Raw genomic sequence first — 21,015 nt, forward strand, 5'->3', positions numbered from 1 at the left:
CACAGTGGATCTGTGTGAAAAGCTGCTACAGAGCACTCAAACCCCCTGTGGCTGCTGACCTGCTGATGGAGAGGACAAAACATCTGGGTACAAAGAGTCTGGATCAGACATCAGTGAAGCTATGGATGAAATGAGCAGAGCAGTGAGGCAGACCAAGCAGAGAAAGCCTGTCTGGGACCAGGACCAGGATCTTTGATCCCATTCTGTGCTTCTGTGCTCCACAACCTCCCTGGGAAACCTGTGCCAGTCTCTCACCACCCTCACTGCAAACAACTTCTTCCTAACAGCCACATTCAAGCTCCCCTCTCACACTTCAAACCCATTCCTCCTCCTCCTCCTGGTATGACAAGACCTTGTCAACAGTCCCTCCCCAGCCCTCCTGCAGCCCCCTGCACATCCTGCAAGGCCACTCCAAGCTCTCCTGGAAGCCTTCTCCTCTGCAGGCTGCACAGCCCCAACTCTCTCAGCCTGTGCTCAGAGCAGAGCTGCTGCAGCCCTCTCAGCATCTTGGTGGCCTCCTCTGCACTGCCTCCAACACTTCCATGTGCTGCTTGTGCTGGGGGCTGCAGAACTGCACCCAAGACTCCAGGTGAGGTCTCAGGAGAGCAGAATAAAGAGAACACAGAAGGGGTGGACACTTCTGCTGTCCCAAACAGCTGAAGAGCTTCTAGAGAACTCAGAAACCTTTGCTTCTCAAGGTCAAAACTTTGACTGCTCTTTAACCACCACCACCAGCACCACCAGCAGCAGCAGCTTTCATTTTCCCTGTGAACCCCTTTCCTGCCTCCTTCTTTGTGTCACTCCTCTCACATTTAAATGCCCCATGTTCTCATGACATGACTTATTCTTGCTTAACTAAGACACCAGAGGCTTCATGGGCATCCCTAGGTGCTTGGATTCCAGAGCTGCCATGTGCAGGCAACCCAGCAGCTAATGAGGCAGCAGTGTCTTGTTAGGCAGAGTGTGACAGGAGCGTTGGAGCAGCACTGAAAGGGGAATTGGGCTGGAAGCTGAACAAGCCCTTGATTTTCCCAGCAATTTGACAGTCTATTTGTTGTTCCTCCTAAAGAAAGATAAAAGTAATTGGGCACCCCTGTAGGTTTTGATAAAGGTATAAACAGAATCTGCTCTGGGCTCCTGCAGCTACAAACAGTGATTTCGCCTGTCCTGGGGTGACATTTGCAGCACAGAGCTCAGAGAGACCAAAGGACCTTGTGATGTTTTGAGCACTGCCCCCACATCATTGGCAATCGTGGCAGAGGGCTGGGCAAGGTCTGCTCATTTGTATCCTGGCATAGGACAAGCAGCAATGGATGGAAGCTGCAGCACAGGAGGTTCCAGCTCAGCGCAAGGGCAACTTCTTGCCTGGAAGGGTCCCAGAGCCCTGGCACAGGCTGCCCAGAGAGGTTGTGTGGAGCCTTTGCAGGCCTGTCTGGATGTGCTCCTGTGTGCCCTGAGCTGGATTCTGTGGTGCTGCTCTGACAGAGGTATTGGGCTGGATGATCTCCTTGGGTCCCTTCCAATTCCCTGTGATCCTGTGATCTTGTGACTTCTCCTCTGTGAAGGAGCAAAGACTGTCCAGTGTTTGTGGCAGCTTCATCTCCCTAAATTGCTGCCTGACCTGTTCATCCTCCCAGGCAGATGAAGGGATCACCCTGAGCAGCAAGAGGGTTACAGAAGGGAAATGTTTGCTGGACTTGAAGGCAAAAAAAGAAGTAAAGAATAACCAAGGAACAGAGGAATGGAAATGGTTTAAGAGCCTCTCAGCTTGGAGATATTCAGAAGCCATATGGACATGGTCCTGGGCAACCACAGAATCACTGAACTGTGGAATGGTCTGGGTTGGAAGGGACCTTAAAGATCATCCAGTTCTAATCTCTTTGCCATGTGCAGGGACACCTCCCACCAGCCCAGGATGCTCAAGACCTCATCCAACCTGGTCTTGAACACCTCCAGGGAAGGGACATCAACAACCTCCCTGGGCAAAATGACCTCCAGAACTCCCTTCCAACCTTGACCTGTTTGTGATTCTGTCTCTTTGACCAGATCCAAGCTGGAAGAAAAGAAGGAAGTTGTTGTCAGAGAGAGTCATTGGACACTGGAATGGGCTGCCCGGGGAGGTGGTGGAGTCGCCGTCCCTGGAGCTGTTCAAGGCAGGACTGGACGTGGCACTTGGTGCCATGGTCTGGCCTTGAGCTCTGTGCTAAAGGGTTGGACTTGATGATCTGTGAGGTCTCTTCCAACCTTGGTGATACTGTGGTACTGTAATACTGCTTGCAGCTCACATCTCACCTCTGCTGCTTGCAGCTCACAGTCTCACCACTACTACTCTGAGCTCACAATCTCACCACTACTTCTTGCAGCTCACAGTCTCATCACTGCTGCTTGGTGTTCACAATCTCACCACTACTGCTTGCAGCTCACAGTCTCATCACTGCTGCTTGGAGTTCACAATCTCACCACCACTGCTAGAACACTGCCACTAAGCCACATCCCTCACACCACCTCCACATAGCCTTTGAACCCCTCCAGGGATGGTGCCACCACCTCCTCCCTGAGCAGCCTCTTCCAGTGCCCAAGAACCCTTTCTGGGAAGAAAGTTTCCCCAATAGTAAGAAAAAAACCATCCCAATTTTTCCTACCCTGAAACTCCCTTGCAACTCGAGGGTGTTTCCTCTCACCCTCTCACTTGTTGCATGTGAACCACTCTCCTCTTTGGAACTTCTGAAACCACAATGAAGGCAATAAGATGAGAAACAAACATCTTTGCTGGGGGCATATTGGAAGCAGGGAGAAATAAAATGTCCTCTTTTTTTCCTGCCTGTCAGTGCTCAACAAGTGAAACATTTCTGCTGTTTATCACCCAAGCTGTTGGCAGCTTTTGCTATTTCCTTTCTTATTAAACACATTTAACTTTTTTTTTCCCTGCACTTTAGTCAGCATAAAAATGTCTGAAAAGCAGACACAGATATTATCAGCCACTTAATTATGCTCTTATTGGTTTCAGTTCAGCTGTCTGGTTTTGTGCTAAGCAATGCTCGTCAAAAGCAGACATTGCTCTCTAGGTTGTGGGGTTTGAGTTCCTTCTGGGCAGCAGAGCCCTGTTTCTGTGTGGCTGGGAATGATCCTGTGCAGAGGACACCTTCATAGAATCAAGCAGGTTGGAAGAGAGCTCCAAGATCATCCAGTCCAACTTAGCACCCAGCCCTGGCCAATCAACCAGACCATGGCACTAAGTGCCTCAGCCAGGCTTGGCTTCAACACCTCCAGGGACGGTGCCTCCAGCACCTCCCTGGGCAGCCCATTCCAATGCCAATCACTCTCTCTGCGCAGAACTTCCTCCTAACATCCTGCCTGTGCTTCCCCTGGCACAACTTCAGGCTGTGTCCCCTTCTTCTGTTGCTGCTTGCCTGGCAGCAGAGCCCAACCCCACCTGGCTACAGCCTCCCTGCAGGCAGCTGCAGGCAGCAATGAGCTCTGCCCTGAGCCTCCTCTGCTGCAGGCTGCACCCCCCCAGCTCCCTCAGCCTCTCCTCACAGGGCTGTGCTCCAGGCCCCTCCCCAGCCTTGCTGCCCTTCTCCAAACACCTTCCAGCACCTCAACATCTCTCTTGAACGGAGGAGCCCAGAACTGGACACAGCACTCAAGGGGTGTCCTGAGCAGTGCTGAGTACAGGGGCAGAAGAACCTCCCTTGTCCTGCTGCCCACACTGCTCCTGAGCCATTGGCTCTCTTGGCCACCTGGGCACACTGCTGCCTCATCTTCAGCTACTACCTATCAGTACCCCCAGGTCCCTTTCTTCCTGGCTGCTCTCAGCCACTCTGGCCCCAGCCTGGAGTGCTGCTTGGGGTTGTTGTGGCCAAAGTGCAGAACCCTGCACTTGGCCTTGTTGAGCTCCCACTCAGCTCATGATTTTGCCCTATGGGGTGCTCTGGCCAGGCTGTGGTGGCACAAGAGCTCTGCTGGAGATCTGTCACCTTCCCTGTCACTTTTTGGGCATCTCAGTTCAAGAAGGACCTCAGGGGACTGCTTGAAAGAGTCCAGCACAGATCCCCAAAGCTGCTGCAGGCAATGAACATCTCCTGTGAAGCCAAGCTGAGGGAGCTGGGGCTGAGAGCCTGAAGCAGAGGAGCCTGAGGGCTGCTCTCATAGCTGTGCTGAAGATGTGCAGGGCAGTGTCAGGAGGCTCTGCTCAGGGGTGGCCAAGGGCAGCATAAGGGTGCCAGCTGGAGCAGAGGAGGTGCCACAGGAACAGGAGGGGAAACTTTGTCTGTGTGAGGGTGCTGGAGGCCTGGAATAGGCTGCCCACAGAGGTTGTGGAGTCTCCTCTGGAGACACTCAAAACCCACCTGGATGTGTTCCTGTGTGACCTGCCCTGGGTGCTCCTGCTTTGGCAGGGAGCTTGATCTGGGTGATCTTTGGGGCTCCCTTCCAACCTCTACCATTCTGTCATTCAACAATTCCCACCAGCTTCCCTGGAGCAGTTTCACTGGAGGAATCCTCTCCTCCCATTGCAACAGCTGAAACAGCTCTTCAGTGAGGTCATCCATGGAGAAAGGGAACAGCCCTGAGCTCTCTGAGTGCCTGGTGGGAGCTTGGATCTCTGCTGCTGTCCCTCCTGTGACCCTACAGCAGGCATTCTGCTGCTGCTGGGAAAGAGAGAGGAAGCACAACACACCTTGGCAGGTGCTTGGAGCTTCACACAACAGAAGATGTGAGCTGAAGGCTGAATCCACACTTAATCCCTTTGGTGTCGTTCAGACAACTACTCCTACATGGGTCCTGCACCTACAGGAGCTGAGCTTAGAGCTCTCCTGGTAGTGGGCTGCATGCTCCTGTCAGGGTATTATGATGCTCTGCCCTTTCTTGTATCTCCAAAACACTGTTCTTGGGCTGGATAATTCGAGTAAGACTTCAACTGCCAACATATTTTTGCCCCCTGGTTGACCTGGCTGGAAGGAATCTGTGACAGCAGAGGGTAAGGGGGGTTGATTTCCCAGTTAACACAGAATCCCAGAGTGCTTTGGGTTGGAAAGGATCATCCAGTTCCAAGCCCCGTGCCATGGGCAGGGACACCTCCCACTAGAACTGGTTGCTCAAAGCTTCATCCAACCTGGCCTTGAACACCTCCAGGGAGGGAGCATCCACAGCCTCTCTGGGCAACCTATGCCAGAGAACTACTCCTCCATGGGTCCTGCACCTACAGGAGCTGAGCTTAGAGCTCTTTGCTAAGCTCTGTAGTGCTAATAACGAGTTCCAAACACCTGGCAACTGGGCAAGGACTTCTTTCACTCAGCCTCAATCTGACAACCAACCCAATTTGCTCCTGTTCAATAAAGCCCTCTGCAATCAGGTCTTGGACTTCCCATGCCAGAGCTGAGCTCTTCATAGAATCACAGAATGGTTTGGCTTGGAAGGGACATCCAAGATCAGCCAGTTCCAACCTCTCTCCACAGGCAGGGACACCTCCCACTAGCTCCCAGGTGGCTCAAGGCTTCATCCAACCTGTCCTTGAACAGCTCCAGGGAGGGAGCATCCCCAGCCTCCCTGGGCAACCTGCTCTGTTATTTTGCCCCAGGTCACACCTAGGCAGGTCATGGTGGCTTATCACCATGGTCAGCTAAACCACATCTTGGCCAGAATATGCATTCTCTGCATGCTCAGAAGAGCCCTTCTGTAGGCCCCCTTATAATACTGGAAGGCTACTCCAAGGTCTCCTCAAAGCCTTGTCTTCATCCTTAACTAGATCAGGTCAGAGCCCCACTGAGCCTCACCTTGAACATCTCCAGGGATCACAGAATCATAGAACATTAGAGGTTGGAAAGGACCTGCAGGGATCATAGAGCATTAGTGGTTGGAAAGGATCTCCAGAGATCACAGAACATTAGAGGTTGGAAAGGACCTCCAGAGATCATAGAATCACAGCACATTAGAGGTTGGAAGGGACCTCCAGAGATCATAGAACATTAGAGGTTGGAAAGGACCAGCAGGGATCATAGAAGATGAGAGTTTGGAAGGGACTTGCAGAGATCACAGCACATTAGAGGTTGGAAAGGCCCTCCAAGGATCACAGCACATTAGAGGTTGGAAGGGACCTGCAGGGATCACAGCACATTAGAGGTTGGAAGGGACCTGCAGGGGTCACAGCCCATTAGAGGTTGGAAAGGACCTCCAAGGATCACAGCACATTAGAGGTTGGAAGGGACCTGCAGGGGTCATAGCACATTAGAGGTTGGAAGGGACCTCCAGGGATCACAGCCCATTAGAGGCTGGAAAGGACCTCCAGAGACCACCCAGACCAACCCCCTGCCAAAGCATCATCACCCAGGGTAGCCTGTACAGGAATGCATCCAGGCTGGCTGGTAGCCTGCTCCGGGGCTGCTCCAGGGATGGAGATTCCTCATTTCCTGAACTTTCCAAGCAAAGAGAAGAAGGAATGCCCAAGGAACAGATCACATTCTTACCTTATTAAAATTGGGAGACCTCACCCTGGCCCCTTCAGAGTCACTGAAGGCTCTGCTGATGGCAAACTGGATGGCCAGGCCAGTCATGGTGCCAGTGGAGAGCGGCTCTATCCTTCGGACCGCTTGCAGGAGCCCAGCTTTGGTTTGGTGAGTCTTGAGGGAGAACTCATTCTTGACAGCACTGGCATAATTGATGACCCCCACTCGGGTGGAGTTGGGGCCCACATCAAGCCCCTCAATCACTCTGGACATGAAGACTTTGACTCTCTCAAACTCCTGCGGGCGCACGCTGCGGGAGCTGTCGATGATGAACACCAGGTCGGTGGGTTTGGTTCTGCACAGGGTGCCTGGGAAAGGGAAGGGAGGAGGAAAACCAGCAAACCAAAAGGTAAACAGGCAAAGGAAAAGCATCCTCTGGGAGGGAAAGAATCAGAGAATGATGGGATGGTTTGGGTTGGAAGGCAGCTTGAAGATCATCTTGTTCTCTATGAGGAGAGGCTGAGGGAGCTGGGGGGGTGCAGCCTGCAGCAGAGGAGGCTCAGGGCAGAGCTCATTGCTGTCTACAACTAACTGAAGGGACATTGTAGCCAGGTGGGGTTGGGCTCTGCTGCCAGGCAAGCAGCCACAGAAGAAGGGGACACAGCCTGAAGCTGTGGCAGGGCAGGTTCAGGCTGGATGTTGTTAGGAAGTTGTTGTCAGAGAGAGTGATTGGCACTGGAATGGGCTGCCCAGGGAGGTGGTGGAGTCTGTGTGGCTGGAGGTGTTGCAGCCAAGCCTGGCTGGGGCACTTAGTGCCATGGTCTGGTTGGTTGGGCAGGGCTGGGTGTTAGGTTGGACTGGATGATCTTGGAGGTCCCTCCCAACCTGCTTGATTCTATGATTCTATGATTCTGGCTCTCTCTGCTATGGGCAGGGACATTTACCACCAGCCCAGGTTGCTCAGGGCTTCATCCAGATACCCTTTGGGGGGGGGGGAGGGGGGCTGTCCCTTCCAACCTGCTGCAATCAGTTTTGCTGAGCTAACCAACACAACGTGCCCTGCTCTCAGGCTCTCCAGCCTGTGTCACTAACAGTGAAACACTGTAAGCAGCAAAAGAGCAGCTCTGCTGCTGGGGTTGGGGAGAGGGAGAGGACAATGAAGAGCTGTAGAACCCTGTAATTGAGAGTTAATCTCTCCCAGCCCATCTCCAGCTCTGAATATCCACCACAGAAAGCAAATGCTGTAAACAGGAAGCATTAACAATGCAAAGAGCTCAGTGATTTGGGGTTTAATTTCCCATTTTCATGCTGCTTTCCATCTTCATTTCCAACCCTGGCAAAACATTAAAAAGGGACTGATAGATATATATATTTTATGGCTTTCTAAATGAATTGTCTCATTCCCTCCCTCCCCCTCCTTCCAAACCCCAACCCCTGTTCTGTTCTCTCATCATTTTGCTATCATTTAGCCTGTCCTCTGTAAGGGCACCAAAGGCTCTGTTGATGCTTGATTTGCAGGGAGGAGGAGGATGGAGGTCAGAGCATAAAGGAGATTGGAGTTATTTATTTATCTATCTCTTGAGCAGACAGATTTTACTTTCCATTTGTTTATTTATTTCCTTATAATGTGAGCTTTTGGGCCAACAAAATCTGTTCCAAAAGGATGGCATAAACATTATAGCTGCTCCTGGGTGTGAAATCTAAAGGAGCTTTCAGTCCTTCCAACAGATGAAAATAAATACCCTCTGATAGACCCAGCAAGGAGATAATCAGGTTAGTTTTCCTCTGAGGCACTAATGCTCACTCTGCTTTTGGCTGCCCACGAAAGGTCTCTCTAAATGCCAGGCTGTGAAGATGGGAAGCAGGCACTGGGTACTTTGTCAGATCATAGAATCATAGAATCATAGAATCAAGCAGGCTGGAAGAGAGCTCCAAGCTCAGCCAGCCCAACCTAGCACCCAGCCCAGGCCAAGTAACCAGATCATGGCACTAAGTGCCCCAGCCAGGCTTGGCTTCAACACCTCCAGGGACAGCAACACCACCTCCCTGGGCAGCCCATTCCAGTGCCAATCACTCTCTCTGACAACAACTTCCTAACAACATCCAGCCTAGACCTGCCCTGGCACAGCTTGAGGCTAGGTCCCCTTCTTATGTCCCTGCCTGCCTGGCAGCAGAGCCCAACCCCACCTGGCTACAACCTCCCTGCAGGCAGCTGCAGGCAGCAATCAGCTCTGCCCTGAGCCTCCTCTGCTGCAGGCTGCACCCCCCCCAGCTCCCTCAGCCTCTCCTCACAGGGCTGTGCTCCAGGCCCCTCCCCAGCCTTGCTGCCCTTCCCCAAACACCTTCCAGCACCTCAACATCTCTCTGCAATGGAGGAGCCCAGAACTGGACACAGCACTGCAGGGGTGGAACTTCTTGCCTGGAAGGGTTCCAGAGCCCTGGCACAGGCTGCCCAGAGAGGTTGTGGAGTCTCCTTCTCTGGAGCCTTTGCAGGCCTGTCTGGATGTGTTCCTGTGTGATCTGTGTTAGACAGCATTGTCCTGCTCTGGCATGGGGGGTTGGACTCGATGATCTCCTTGGATCCCTTCCAAGCCCTGACATCCTGTGAGCCTGTGAGCCTGTGATCTCTAGGAGGTGGCAATCAGGCTGGTCTGATCTGAAGGACACCTTGACTCAGCAGAGTTTATTTGCAACCCAGAAATGAAACCCTTCTCTGTTTAAAAACAAAAGAAAATGCCTTCAGTTGAAGCTGTTCAGGAGCAGCTGAACTCCATGCACTGCTTTGGTAGCTCTGAGAGCATCTTTGCCACTGTCATTAAGGGCTGAGGAGAGCTGCCTGAGAGCTCAGCATTCAGTGGTGTTTTAGATGCAGGGCTGGGTTGAGCAGCTGCTCTGTTTAGCTTAGAATCATAGAATCAAGCAGGTTGGAAGAGACCTCCAAGCTCATCCAGTCCAACCTAGCAACCAGCCCTGTCCAGTCAACTAGACCATGGCACTAAGTGCCTTTTGCTGAACACCTCCAGGGATGGTTTCCTGACTTTGGTAGCACTTAGTGGCTCTGCAGAGGTAACTCTCCCTTTCCAACTGGCTAAGGAGCAGCTTCTCAGCCTAGCAGCAAAGTCCTCTTGGTGAGCAGAGTGACCACTGCAGTCGCTGTCCCTCCTGTTTTACAGCTGTCAGCCTGCCCAGGTCGATGCATTATGCATCATCAGAAGACCATTCCAACACTTTCAAAGCCCAGCAGCACTATTTGCCTTGGCCACTTCTCCTGCAGTGAGTTCCTCAGGTTGGATGCAGCCCTTGGCATCACCCTGCCCTTGGCAGAAGAGAGATGCTGCCTGTTACCCAACCCTCCAGCCCTTCCCTTCACATTGCAGACCAGGAGTGAGAGACCAAAGAGCAGGGAGCTCATCTCCCCTCTGGCTGCTCATACACCCTACTTGGAAATGCAAACCCAGCAGGATTTTGCTCAAGAACAGATGAAGTAAAACCTTAGACAGGTCCATCCTCAGCAGCCTGACCCAGACCTGGAAGGTCTCAGCGTGGTTAAGCAGAGCATGAGGTGTCTGGCTAACTCCTCCTGGAGCTCTGGGCAAAACCAGCCCTCTGCAGAGCTGAGAAGAGAAGCAGCAGGTCTGGAAGGCAGAGAAGAGGCTTTCTGCTGCCTGGGCCCCCTCCAGCCAAAAGCAGCAAGGCTGATGCTATGCTGAGAGCTAGGGCTGGCCTGATGGCACCTTTGCTGTGCCTCCATCCTTCTCTAACGCAGTGCAGGAGGCAGAAGCAAACACAACCTCCAGGTCTTGCTGCCTTGGGAAAGCATTTCAGAAGGCTGCTTTGCCTCCCTGATTGACTTTGGGTATTTCTTCTTCTGCTATCTCTTTCCCCAGGCTTCTTGGAAGGAAGAAGGTGGAGAACCATCAGTGTGCATCCCACTGCTGAGCTCCACACTTACCTCTTGGCTGTGGAGGTGCCCCACAAGCTCCATAACTCTGGAGGAGAAGCAGCAAAGAGAGCAGCAAGGCAGAGAAAATCCTGTCCATGTCTGCAGAGGAGCTGGAGGCTGGATGCAGAGTGGCCAGCAAGAGCCTTGGCCCAGAGGTATTAACCTGCCCTTCCTCGGGGAGGCATGGGGCCAGCCCCTGACACGTGTGAAGTGCTGGGGGGGGGGGACGGGGGGAGGAGACACCGAGGGGAGAGGGACAAGCAAGAAGGACCAGGAGAAAATATTGCACCAAGGTGGGGGGAGAGGAGGAGGAGGAGGAGGAGGAGGAGGAGGAGGAGGAGGAGGAGGAGGAGGAGGAGGAGGAGGAGGAGGAGGAGGAGGAGGAGGAGGAGGAGGAGGAGGAGGAGGAGGATGTCCAACCTTGCCGGCCCCCATCCCTTCCACAATGCCTTCATTGCTGGGCTAAGGGGATGGGAAGCTATAAAGAGCCCCAAACTGCTGTGGTATGTGGGGAATCTGGGACCGTAACAGTGGGAGCAGTGAAGCCAGCCCTGGGGAGCTGCGCTTGAGCTGCCAATCACCGGCACAGCCTGGACCTGGCCGCAGTAAGCAAACCCTCTGTGGTGTGCCAGGCTTGTGTCCTTCCTCCAGCGGAGCCCAGGGAGAGGGGGGAGGTGGTGGTGGGAGAAAGGAGGGGGACGGGAACAGTGTCACACAAATCACCTCTCAGTCCCCACGTCTGCCAAGTGCGGGGCTGGCACCCAGCCTGTGGCATCGGGGGGTGGGTGGGTGTGGGTGTGCTTTGCTTGCTTGGCCTCTTTTGCAGGCAAAGGCTTGGCTGGAAGAGAGGAAGAGGAGAGCAAGGCTTGGGGAGGCACAGGAGGAAGAGGAGGACGCAGAACAGAGTCCTTCCTGCAGGAAACAGTTAGTTCTCTGTGAGGCTGTGCTCCCGTGCAGAGCAGCAGGGAATGGGATGCACTCAGCAGCCTGGGGCTGGCCAGGCAGGGTAGGAGCTGGATTGGTACCTCCCGGTGCAGCGCTCAGGTCTGTACGCAGGAGGGAGATGCAGCTCCTGCCACCTACATCAGCAAACGGCACCGGAGATGCTGGCAGCCAGCAGAAAGCCAAAGCTGTCTCTCTGCAAGAGCAGCAAGGAGGACCAGAGGAGGCTGAATTTAACGCTGGGCTCACCACAAGGCAGCGCATCTCCTTCCTCTCCTGTTTTTCACCCCTTTCAAACGGCTGCATTCCACTCCGGTGGCTTAGTCTTTGCTCCCCTTCCCAGCCACACACCCCTCGGAGCCCTCATCCCTTTAATCTGCACTCTGTCAGTGCATTGCTGTTGCAAACCACCTCTAATTCAAAGCCCTTCCCCCCTCCCCCCCCTTTCCCTTATCCAGAGCCACTTTATCACTTTGTATTTTCACTCCAACACTGCTTCAGCAGAGCCTGAGAGCTCCTGCGGAGAAAGCCTTTTTGATTAGGGAAGAAAGGAGCTGTCCTCAGCGCAGCTGCCAGGCCACTCTTAACTCTTTCAACCTTCAAAGTGGGAGCTGAAGTATCAGAAGGTGGCTGCGTTCTGCTGCAAAACCAGCGTGGGTCTGTCCTGCTGCTGTCTCCCAGGTGCCCATCACCCACTGAAGCTTCTCCACCATCTTTGGAGCTAGCCAGAAGGAGCAAGTGCTCCAAATCAGGGTTTGGGGGAGTTTTTGCTTCCATTAGAGAGTTTTTTTTTCTCCCATTTGAAGACTTTTTTGCTCCTATTTGAGGGCTTTTTTGCTCCTATTTGAGGGCTTTTTTGCTCCTATATGAGGGCTTTTTTTTGCTCCAGTTTGAGAGCTTTTGTTGCTCCCATTGGAGAGTTTTTTTTTCCAATGGAGGACTTTTTTTTGCTCCCATTTAAGGACTTCTTTTTGCCCCCATTTGAGAGTTTTTTTGCTCCCATTGGAGGTTTTTTCTTCTTCCATTTGAGAGTTTTTTTTGCTCCCTTTTGAGAATTTTTTGCCCCCATTGGAGGTTTTTTTTGCCCTCATTTGAGAGTTTTTTTGCCCCCATTGGAGGTTTTTTTTTCTTCCATTTGAGAGTTTTTTTGCCCCCATTGGAGGTTTTTTTTGCCCTCATTTGAGAGTTTTTTTGCCCCCATTGGAGGGTTTTTTTTGCTCCCATTTGAGAGTTTTTTTGCTCCCATTGGAGGGTTTTTTTTGCTCCCATTTGAGAGTTTTTTTGCTCCCATTGGAGGGTTTTTTTTGCTCCCATTTGAGAGTTTTTTTGCCCCCATTGGAGGGTTTTTTTTGCTCCCATTTGAGAGTTTTTTTGCTCCCATTGGAGGGTTTTTTTTGCTCCCATTTGAGAGTTTTTTTGCTCCCATTGGAGGGTTTTTTTTGCTCCCATTTGAGAGTTTTTTTGCTCCCATTGGAGGTTTTTTTTTGCTCCCATTTGAGAGTTTTTTTCCCCCATTGGAGGTTTTTTTTTTTTTCTCCCATTTGAGAGTTTTTTTTCCCCCATTGGAGGTTTTTTTTTTTTCTCCCATTTGAGAGTTTTTTTTCCCCCATTGGAGGTTTTTTTTTTTTTCTCCCATTTGAGAGTTTTTTTGCTCCCATTGGAGTTTTTTTTTTGCTTCCATTTGAGAGGTTTTTTTGCCCCCATTGGAGGGTTTTTTTTGCTCCCATTTGAGAGTTTTTTTGCTCCCATTGGAGGTTTTTTTTTGCTCCCATTTGAGAGTTTTTTTGCTCCCATTGGAGGGTTTTTTTTGCTCCCATTTGAGAGGTTTTTTGCTCCCATTGGAGGTTTTTTTTTGCTCCCATTCGAGAGGTTTTTTTGCTCCCATTGGAGGGTTTTTTTTTTTTTTGCTCTCATTTGAGAGTTTTTTTGCTCCCATTGGAGGGCTTTTTTTGCTTCCATTAGAGAACTTTATTTGTACCCATTTGAGATCTTTTCTGCTCCTATTTAAGGGCTTTTTTGCTCCTATTTGAGGGCTTTTTTTGCTCCAATTTGAGAGCTTTTCTTGCTCCCATTGGAGAGTTTTTTTTTCCAATGGAGGACATTATTTTTGCTCCCATTTGAGGACTTCTTTTTTCCCCCATTTGAGAGTGTTTTTTGCTCCCATTGGAGGTTCTTTTTTTGCTCCCATTTGAGAGGTTTTTTGCTCCCATTGGAGGTTTTTTTTTTTTTCTTCCATTTGAGAGTTTTTTTGCTCCCATTGGAGGTTTTTTTTTTTGCTCCTATTTGAGAGGTTTTTTCCCCCATTGGAGGTTTTTTTTTCTTCCATTTGAGAGTTTTTTTGCTCCCATTAGAGTTTTTTTTTTCTTCCATTTGAGAGTTTTTTCCCCCATTGGAGGTTTTTTTTTTGCTCCCATTTGAGAGTTTTTTTGCTCCCATTGGAGGTTTTTTCTTGCTTCCATTTGAGAGTTTTTTCCCCCCATTGGAAGGTTTTTTTTGCTTCCATTTGAGAACTTTATTTGCACCCATTTGAGATCTTTTCTACTCCTATTTAATGGCTTTTTTGCTCCTATTTGAGGGCTTTTTTGCTCCCATTTGAGGGCTTTCTTGCTCCTATTTTAGAGCTTTTTTGCTGCCATTTAAGGGCTTTCTCTGCTCCCATTAGATCTTTTCTGCTTCTATTTGAGAGCTCTTTTTTTGCTCCCATTTGAGGGCTTTTTTTCTCCTATTTGGGAGTTTTTCTGCTCCTGTCTGAGGGCTTCTTTGCTTCCATTTGAGAGTTTTTTTTGCTCCCATATGAGGACTTTTTTTGTTCCCAGTTGGGAGTTTTTTTGCTCCCATTTGAGGGCTTTTTTTCCTCCCCTTTGATTTTTTTCCCCTCCCATTTGAGGGGAGCAAAAGGTTTGAGGTTTTTGGGTTTGTGCCCTTTTGAGAGTTTTGTTTTGGTTTTTTTTTTATCCCCTTTGAGTTTTTTGGGTGTTGGTTGTTTTTTTGGTTAGGTTTGGTTTGGTTTGGTTCCCTGCCCTGCTTCCATTTCCCTTCTTTCTGTCCTTAAAGCCTTTTTCCAACCTTGGTGACTACCATCCAGAATGTGAAATTTGGAGCTCAGGTTGATGGAGTAGTGTGGAAGAGCCATGCAGAGCTTGATGTATATATGTGCATGGCATAAAAGCTTCGTGTGTAAATGCTTGTGCCTGGATGCATAAACACACACACATGGACAAGGAATCACAGAATGGGTTGGGTTGGAAGAGACTTTAAAGCTCATACAGTTCCACCCCCCCTGCCATGGGCAGGGACACCTCCTACCAGCACTGGTCACTCAAGACCTCATCCAGCCTGGCCTTGAACACCTCCAGGGAGAGGACATCCACAACATCCTTGGGCAACCTGTGTCAGGGTCTCACCACCCTCACTCTAAAGAATTGCTTCCTCATCTCCAGGCTCAATCTCTCCTTTCCCAGCCCAAATCCACTGTCCCTCATCCTGTCACTCCCAGCCCTTGTGAAAGGTCCCTCCCCAGCTCTTGTGTTGCCCCTTTATGTACTGGAAGGTTGCTCTATGATCTCTCTGGAGTGAGACTGAACAGCTTCAATTCTCTCTCTCTATACCCATAGGAAAGATTCTCCATCCCTCTGATTATCATCATGGCCTCTTCTGAACCTTCTCCAGCAGTTCCATGTCCTTCTTGTGCTGGAGGCCCCATAAATGGATGCAGTGCTCTGTGTTGGGTCTCACTGGAACAGAGCAGAATGGGACAATCTCCTTCCTCATCCTATACTTACCACTATTACAGAATCATGGGAACATTAAGGTTGGAAAAGATCTCTAAAATCATCAAGTTCAACCTTCCACTCCACATCCCCATGACCAATAGACCAAAGCTCAACCTTCCACTCCACATCCCTATGACCAGTAGACCAAAGCTCAACCTTCCACTCCACATCCCTATGACCAGTAGACCAAAGCTCAACCTTCCACTCCACATCCCTATGACCAGTAGACCAAAGAGCTCAACCTCCTCCACATCCCTATGACCAGTAGACCAAAGAGCCATATCTAAACAGGATCATAGAATGGTTTGGGTTGGAAGACCATGCCTCTCAACACAGATGTGTACAGATCCATGCAGACACTTAACTCCTCTCTATCCATGCTTGTCATGGACCTGTTTATTTGGCCATGGATTTAGGTGAATGCTAGTATCTCTAGAACAGGCTCTGGCCAGCCTGATATAAGGTAGGGTGTCCCAGCCCATGGCAGGAGGGTTGGAACTAGATAACCCTTGTGATCCCTTCCAACCCTGACTGAGTCTATGATTCCATGAACAGAGCAGAGTGAGACAATCTCCTTCCTCATCCTATACTTACCACTTTTACAGAATCATGGGAACATTAAGGTTGGAAAAGATCTCTAAAATCATCAAGTTCAACCTTCCATTCCACATCCCTATGACCAATAGACCAAAGTTCAACCTTCCACTCCACATCCCTGTGATCAGTAGACCAAAGTTCAACCTTCTACTCCACATCCTTACCACCAGTAGACCAAAGTGCAACCTTCCATTCCACATCCCTGTGATCAGTAGACCAAAGCTCAACCTTCCACTCCACATCCCTGTGACCAGTAAACCAAAGTTCAACCTTCCACTCCACATCCCTATGACCAGTAAACCAAAGTTCAACCTTCTACTCCACATCCCTATGACCAGTAAACCAAAGCTCAACCTTCTACTCCACATCCCTATGACCAGTAAACCAAAGATCAGCCTTCTACTCCACATCCTTACCACCAGTAGACCAAAGTTCAACCTTCTACTCCACATCCCTATGACCAGTAAACCAAAGTTCAACCTTCTACTCCACATCCCTGTGACCAGTAGATCAAAGTTCAACCTTCTGCTCCACATTCTTATGACCAGTAGACCAAAGGTCAACCTTCCACTCCATATACCTGTGCCCAGTAGACCGAAGTGCCACACCTAAACAGGACCATAGAATGGTTTGGGTTGCAAGACCATGTCTCTAAACACAGATGTGTGCAGATCCATGCAGACACAACTCCCTTCCATCCATGCTTGTCATGGACCTGTTTATTTGGCCATGGATTTAGGTGAGTGCTAATATCTACAAATACCCTTCACTGACATCCCCATGCCTGATGTGCACAAAACTACCTTTGCCCCCCAGATATATGGGACAGCTACACCCAGATATTTATGATGACTGGGGGAAGACAGCAAGATAAAAGCATCAGATCTAGGAGATCTTTGCCTCCAGCCCTGTCTGTGATGAGGTTTCCCCTGCTCTCAGCCGTGCACACAAGGATTGCTTGGTGCAGACAGTTCTTGCTTGCCATGAATGGGGATCATTCAGAGCCCTCTGTAAATGAACTCTCTATGGCTGTTCTTGCAGAGGAAAACATAAAGTTCCTCTGTGCCATTTTTTTGGCTGTTAATTAGCAAAAGGAAGATAAATACATTTCAGGTGGATATTTTCACTAGCAGAGCTTGTGGCAGAGGAGCAGCATTAGAGCTCTGAAAACAGGAGAGGCGAAGGTGCGTAGGGTACCGCAGGGCTGAGTTTCTACCTCTGTGAAAGAAGAGGGTTTCTTTCTAAAATATGAAACATTTCCCCCTCCCCCCCCCCCCCCCCCCCCCCCCCCACCCAGGGCCTCCTGAAAATGCAAACATTGATTCAATATTTCTAGAGGGGAAAAAATATGCATTTAAAGCTCTTCCCCAGCTTTGCTTGCAATGTAAACAGACGAACCATGAACGGCTCACGCTGGCACCAGAGCAGGCAGAGCTCCTCTGCTGGGCTTAGAATCAGAGAATCAGGCAGGGTTGGAAGGGAGCACAAGGAGCAGCCAGTTCCAACCCCCCCTGCCATGCCCAGGGACACCCTACCCTAGAGCAAGCTGCACACAGCCTCAGCCAGCCTGGCCTCAAACACCTCCAGCCATGGGGCCTCAACCACCTCCCTGGGCAACCCATTCCAGCCTCTCACCACTCTCCTGCTCAACAACTTCCTCCTCACCTCCAGCCTCACTCTCCCCACCTCCACCTTTGCTCCATTCCCTCCACTCCTGCCACTCCCTCACAGACTCAAAAGTCCCTCCCCAGCTTTTTTGGAGCCCCCTTTCAGATGCTGGAAGGCCACAAGAAGGTCCCCTGGGAGCCTCCTCTGCTCCAGCCTGCACAGCCCCAACTCTTTCAGTCTGTGCTCACAGCAGAGCTGCTGCAGCCTCTGAGCATCCTCCTGGCCCTGCTCTGGACACTCTCCAGCATCTCCACATCCCTCTTGTCATAGTGGCTCCAAAACTGGATGCAGTACTCCAGGTGGGGTCTCAGCAGAGCAGAGCAGAGGAGGAGAATCCCCTCCCTGGCCCTGCTGGCCACACTGCTGCTGCTGCAGCCCAGGCTCTGCTTGGCTTCCTGGGCTGCAAGTGCACACTGCTGGCTCCTGCTGAGCTTCTCCTCCAGCAGCACTCCCAAGTCCCTCTCCTCAGGGCTTCTCTCCAGCCACAGGCTTCATGTGTCCTGGCACAGGGAAGGTCTCTGCATCACCTCCCAACACATCCAGCTCCATGTCTCCTTCCTAAAAAAAAAGTGACTGTTTTAACTACCAGATCCTCTCACTGCTGGATGGTCAGCAGGAGATCCTGGTTCCACTTTGCTCCTGTTGACATCAGAGAAGCCCTTTCAGATCATCCAGTCCAACCATTCTCTAATTCTACCCAGGCTGGGGCTAAACCCTCAGCACCACATCTCTGCCTCTTTGACACACCTCCAAGGATGGGGATTCAGCCACCTCTGGGCAGCCTGTGCCAGGCTTTAAGTGAATGTGCTGGTTTGAAGCTAGCTGGAGTATTTTGGTGAGGAGAATTAGATGTTAGGTTGTGAAAAGGAAACAGTGGTGATGTCTACTGCACTCATAGGCTTGCTGTGGCTCTGGCCAACCTGGTTCAGGCTCTGGCCAACCTGGGCTAGGGTAGGGTGTCTCTGCTCATGGCAGGGGGGTTGGAACTAAATGATCCTTCTGGTCCCTTCCAACCCTTACTGGTTCTGGTTCTGAGATGTATAAAACCAAGGACACTAACACAGGTAACAGAGTTGCTGTGTGTCTCTGGCTGCCTGCACTTTTCTCCCTCCCCTGCTGTCTGTCTAACTAATCCTTCTGCTTCCTAACCCCCTGCCAAATCCTCCAAACTCACCTTGCATGAAAGGCAAACTCTGGGATAAGGTAGAAGGGTAGAAAGGAGGTGGAAGGGTGGTTGGGAGCCCTTACTGTGGGCAGTGCTGCAGCTGGCAGAGGAGGTAACTTCTCATTTGCAGATGACACCAAGCTAGGAGCAGCTGTGGAGCTGTTGGAGGGTAGCAGAGCCCTGCAGAGGGACCTGGCCAGGCTGGATGGGTGGGCAGAGGCCAATGGGATGAGATTGAACAAGGCCAAGTGCAGGGTTCTGCACTTTGGCCACAACAAGCCCAAGCAGCGCTCCAGGCTGGGGACTGAGTGGCTGGAGAGCAGTCAGGAGGAAAGGGAGCTGGGGGTACTGATAGATAGTAGGCTGCAGAGGAGGCAGCAGTGTGCCCAGGTGGGCAGCAGAGCCAATGGCATCCTGGGCTGGCTCAGGAGCAGTGTGGGCAGCAGGACAAGGGAGGTTCTTGTGCCCCTGTGTTCAGCACTGCTCAGGCCACCCCTTGAGTACTGTGTCCAGTTCTGGGCTCCTGAATTCAAGAAAGATGTTGAGGTGCTGGAACATGTCCAGAGAAGGGCAGCAAGGCTGGGGAGGGGCCTGGAACACAAAGCCTATGAGGAGAGGCTGAGGGAGCTGGGGGTGTGCAGCCTGGAGAAGAGGAGGCTCAGAGGTGATCTTATTACTGTCTACAACTACCTGAAGGGAGGCTGTAGCCAGGTGGGGGTGGCCTCTTCTCCCAGGTAACCAGCAATAGAACAAGGGGACACAGTCTCAAGTTGTGCCAGGGCAGGTCTAGGCTGGATGTTAGGAGGAAGTTCTGCACAGAGAGAGTGATTGGCATTGGAATGGGCTGCCCAGGGAGGTGGTGGAGGCACCGTGCCTGGAGGTGTTCAAGCAAAGCCTGGATGAGGCACTTAGTGCCATGGTCTGGTTGACTGGACAGGGCTGGGTGCTAGGTTGGACTGGATGATCTTGGAGGTCTCTTCCAACCTGCTTCATTCTATGATTTGCCACAGGACAAGGAAATCTGCTGGCATGAACTAGACAGATGTAGATGCTTTCTCTATCTCTGTGTGCACAAAGATTTCAGAGGCAGGGAGATCAAGTGGGGCAAAGCCAGGAGAGATGGCCTTTTTTGTTCCAATGGCACAGCAAGGCTGTGTTTTGATTTGCTCTTTCACTCTGCCCATTTGCTTTGCTGGGCTTTCCTTTCCCCAAGCAGCATTTCAGTTTGCCATTTCCATATTTCCAATAAACAGAGCATGATTGCAGCTAATACCTCCCCATAAATTCCAGCCTGCAACAAGCCAGAAGGATCCAAATCAAAAGGAATTGAGCTCCTGTGGTGCTTCTGTGGAAAATGACCCAGAATGATGTGGAGGTTTTGTGTGTGAAACAAGAAATCAGACTTCAGAGATCTCAAGACATTTGGAAGCTTCCAGTAGAGTTCAAGCAGAAAACATTTTAAACACAGGGATTTTTTTATGTGAAGCCTCCCCTCAGTGTCAGGAGTTTTCATAGAGTCATAGAATGGGTTAGGTTAGGAGGGAGCTCAAAGCTCAGCCAGTCCCAACCCCCTGCCATAGGCAGGGACACCTCCCACTAGAACAGGTTACTCAAGGTCGTATCCAACCTGGACTTGAACACCTTCAGGGAGGTTGTGGAGCACAGAATGGGATCACCCTTCAGCTCTTGCTGAGCACTGAAAAGGTCCCTTCTGACTCTGCTCTTCAGGCTCGCCAACCCCAAGGCTCTCAGCCTTTGCAACAAACAGAGATGCTCCAAACCCCCCCAGCATCTTTGTGGCCTCTACTGGACTCTTTCCAGTAGTTCCCTGTCTCTCTTCACCTGGGATGCCCAGAACTGGACCCAGAACACCAGGTCTGACATCACTAGGCCAGAGCAGAGGGGCAGGAGACCCTCCCTGGATCTGTTGGCCATACTCTCCTTAGTACATCCAGGGACACCATTGACCTTCTTGGCCATGAGGGCACATTGCTGGCTCATGGGGAGCTTCTTGTCCCCCAGCACTTCTAGATCCTTCTCCATATTGCTCCTTCCCAGCAGGTCTCCCCTCCCTTGTACTGCTGCAGGAGGTTGTTCTTCTCCAGCTGGAGAAGCCCTTGCTGAACCTCATGAGTCTCCTGGCTGCCCAAATTCCAGCCTGCCCAGATCTGGCTGAATGGGAGCACAGCCTGAGGGATGTCAGCCACTCCTCCTGGTCACATTAGCTGAGCCAGCAGAGCCAGAAGAGGGCTGGGAAGGGACAAAGAGCCAAAGTCTGAGTGGTTTGCTGCTGATTTTGATTTCACTGTAAATGAACCTGGTAGCTGTAGTAAACACAGCTCTCTTACCCTCCAGCCTTGCAGAAAACTCCAAGGTGGAGCAAAATACTCAGCAGTTTGTTTTTTCCAATCTCTCTCTGGCTTGCTTTGACTTTCCCAGGTGAGCATTTCAGAGCTGGCTTCACAGCCTCCACTTTCCAAGTGC

The 21,015-nt window shown here is 51.0% G+C and overlaps 1 protein-coding gene across 1 annotated transcript in view; it reads right to left on the reverse strand.

Moving 5' to 3' along the window:
* The window catches only part of MATN1 (matrilin 1), a 28,282-nt gene extending 17,799 nt beyond the window's left edge, over positions 1–10,483 (reverse strand). The window contains exons 1-2 of the mRNA XM_064172538.1: positions 10,396–10,483; positions 6,465–6,811 (exon numbers count right to left, since the gene is read on the reverse strand). Coding sequence (XP_064028608.1) covers positions 6,465–6,811; positions 10,396–10,483 — 435 coding nt within the window. The remainder of the gene's footprint in view (positions 1–6,464; positions 6,812–10,395) is intronic.
* Between the last annotated feature and the right edge of the window lie 10,532 nt (positions 10,484–21,015).

Source organism: Pogoniulus pusillus, chromosome 37, assembly GCF_015220805.1.
Source record: "Pogoniulus pusillus isolate bPogPus1 chromosome 37, bPogPus1.pri, whole genome shotgun sequence".
Classification (NCBI taxonomy): Eukaryota; Metazoa; Chordata; class Aves; order Piciformes; family Lybiidae; genus Pogoniulus; species Pogoniulus pusillus.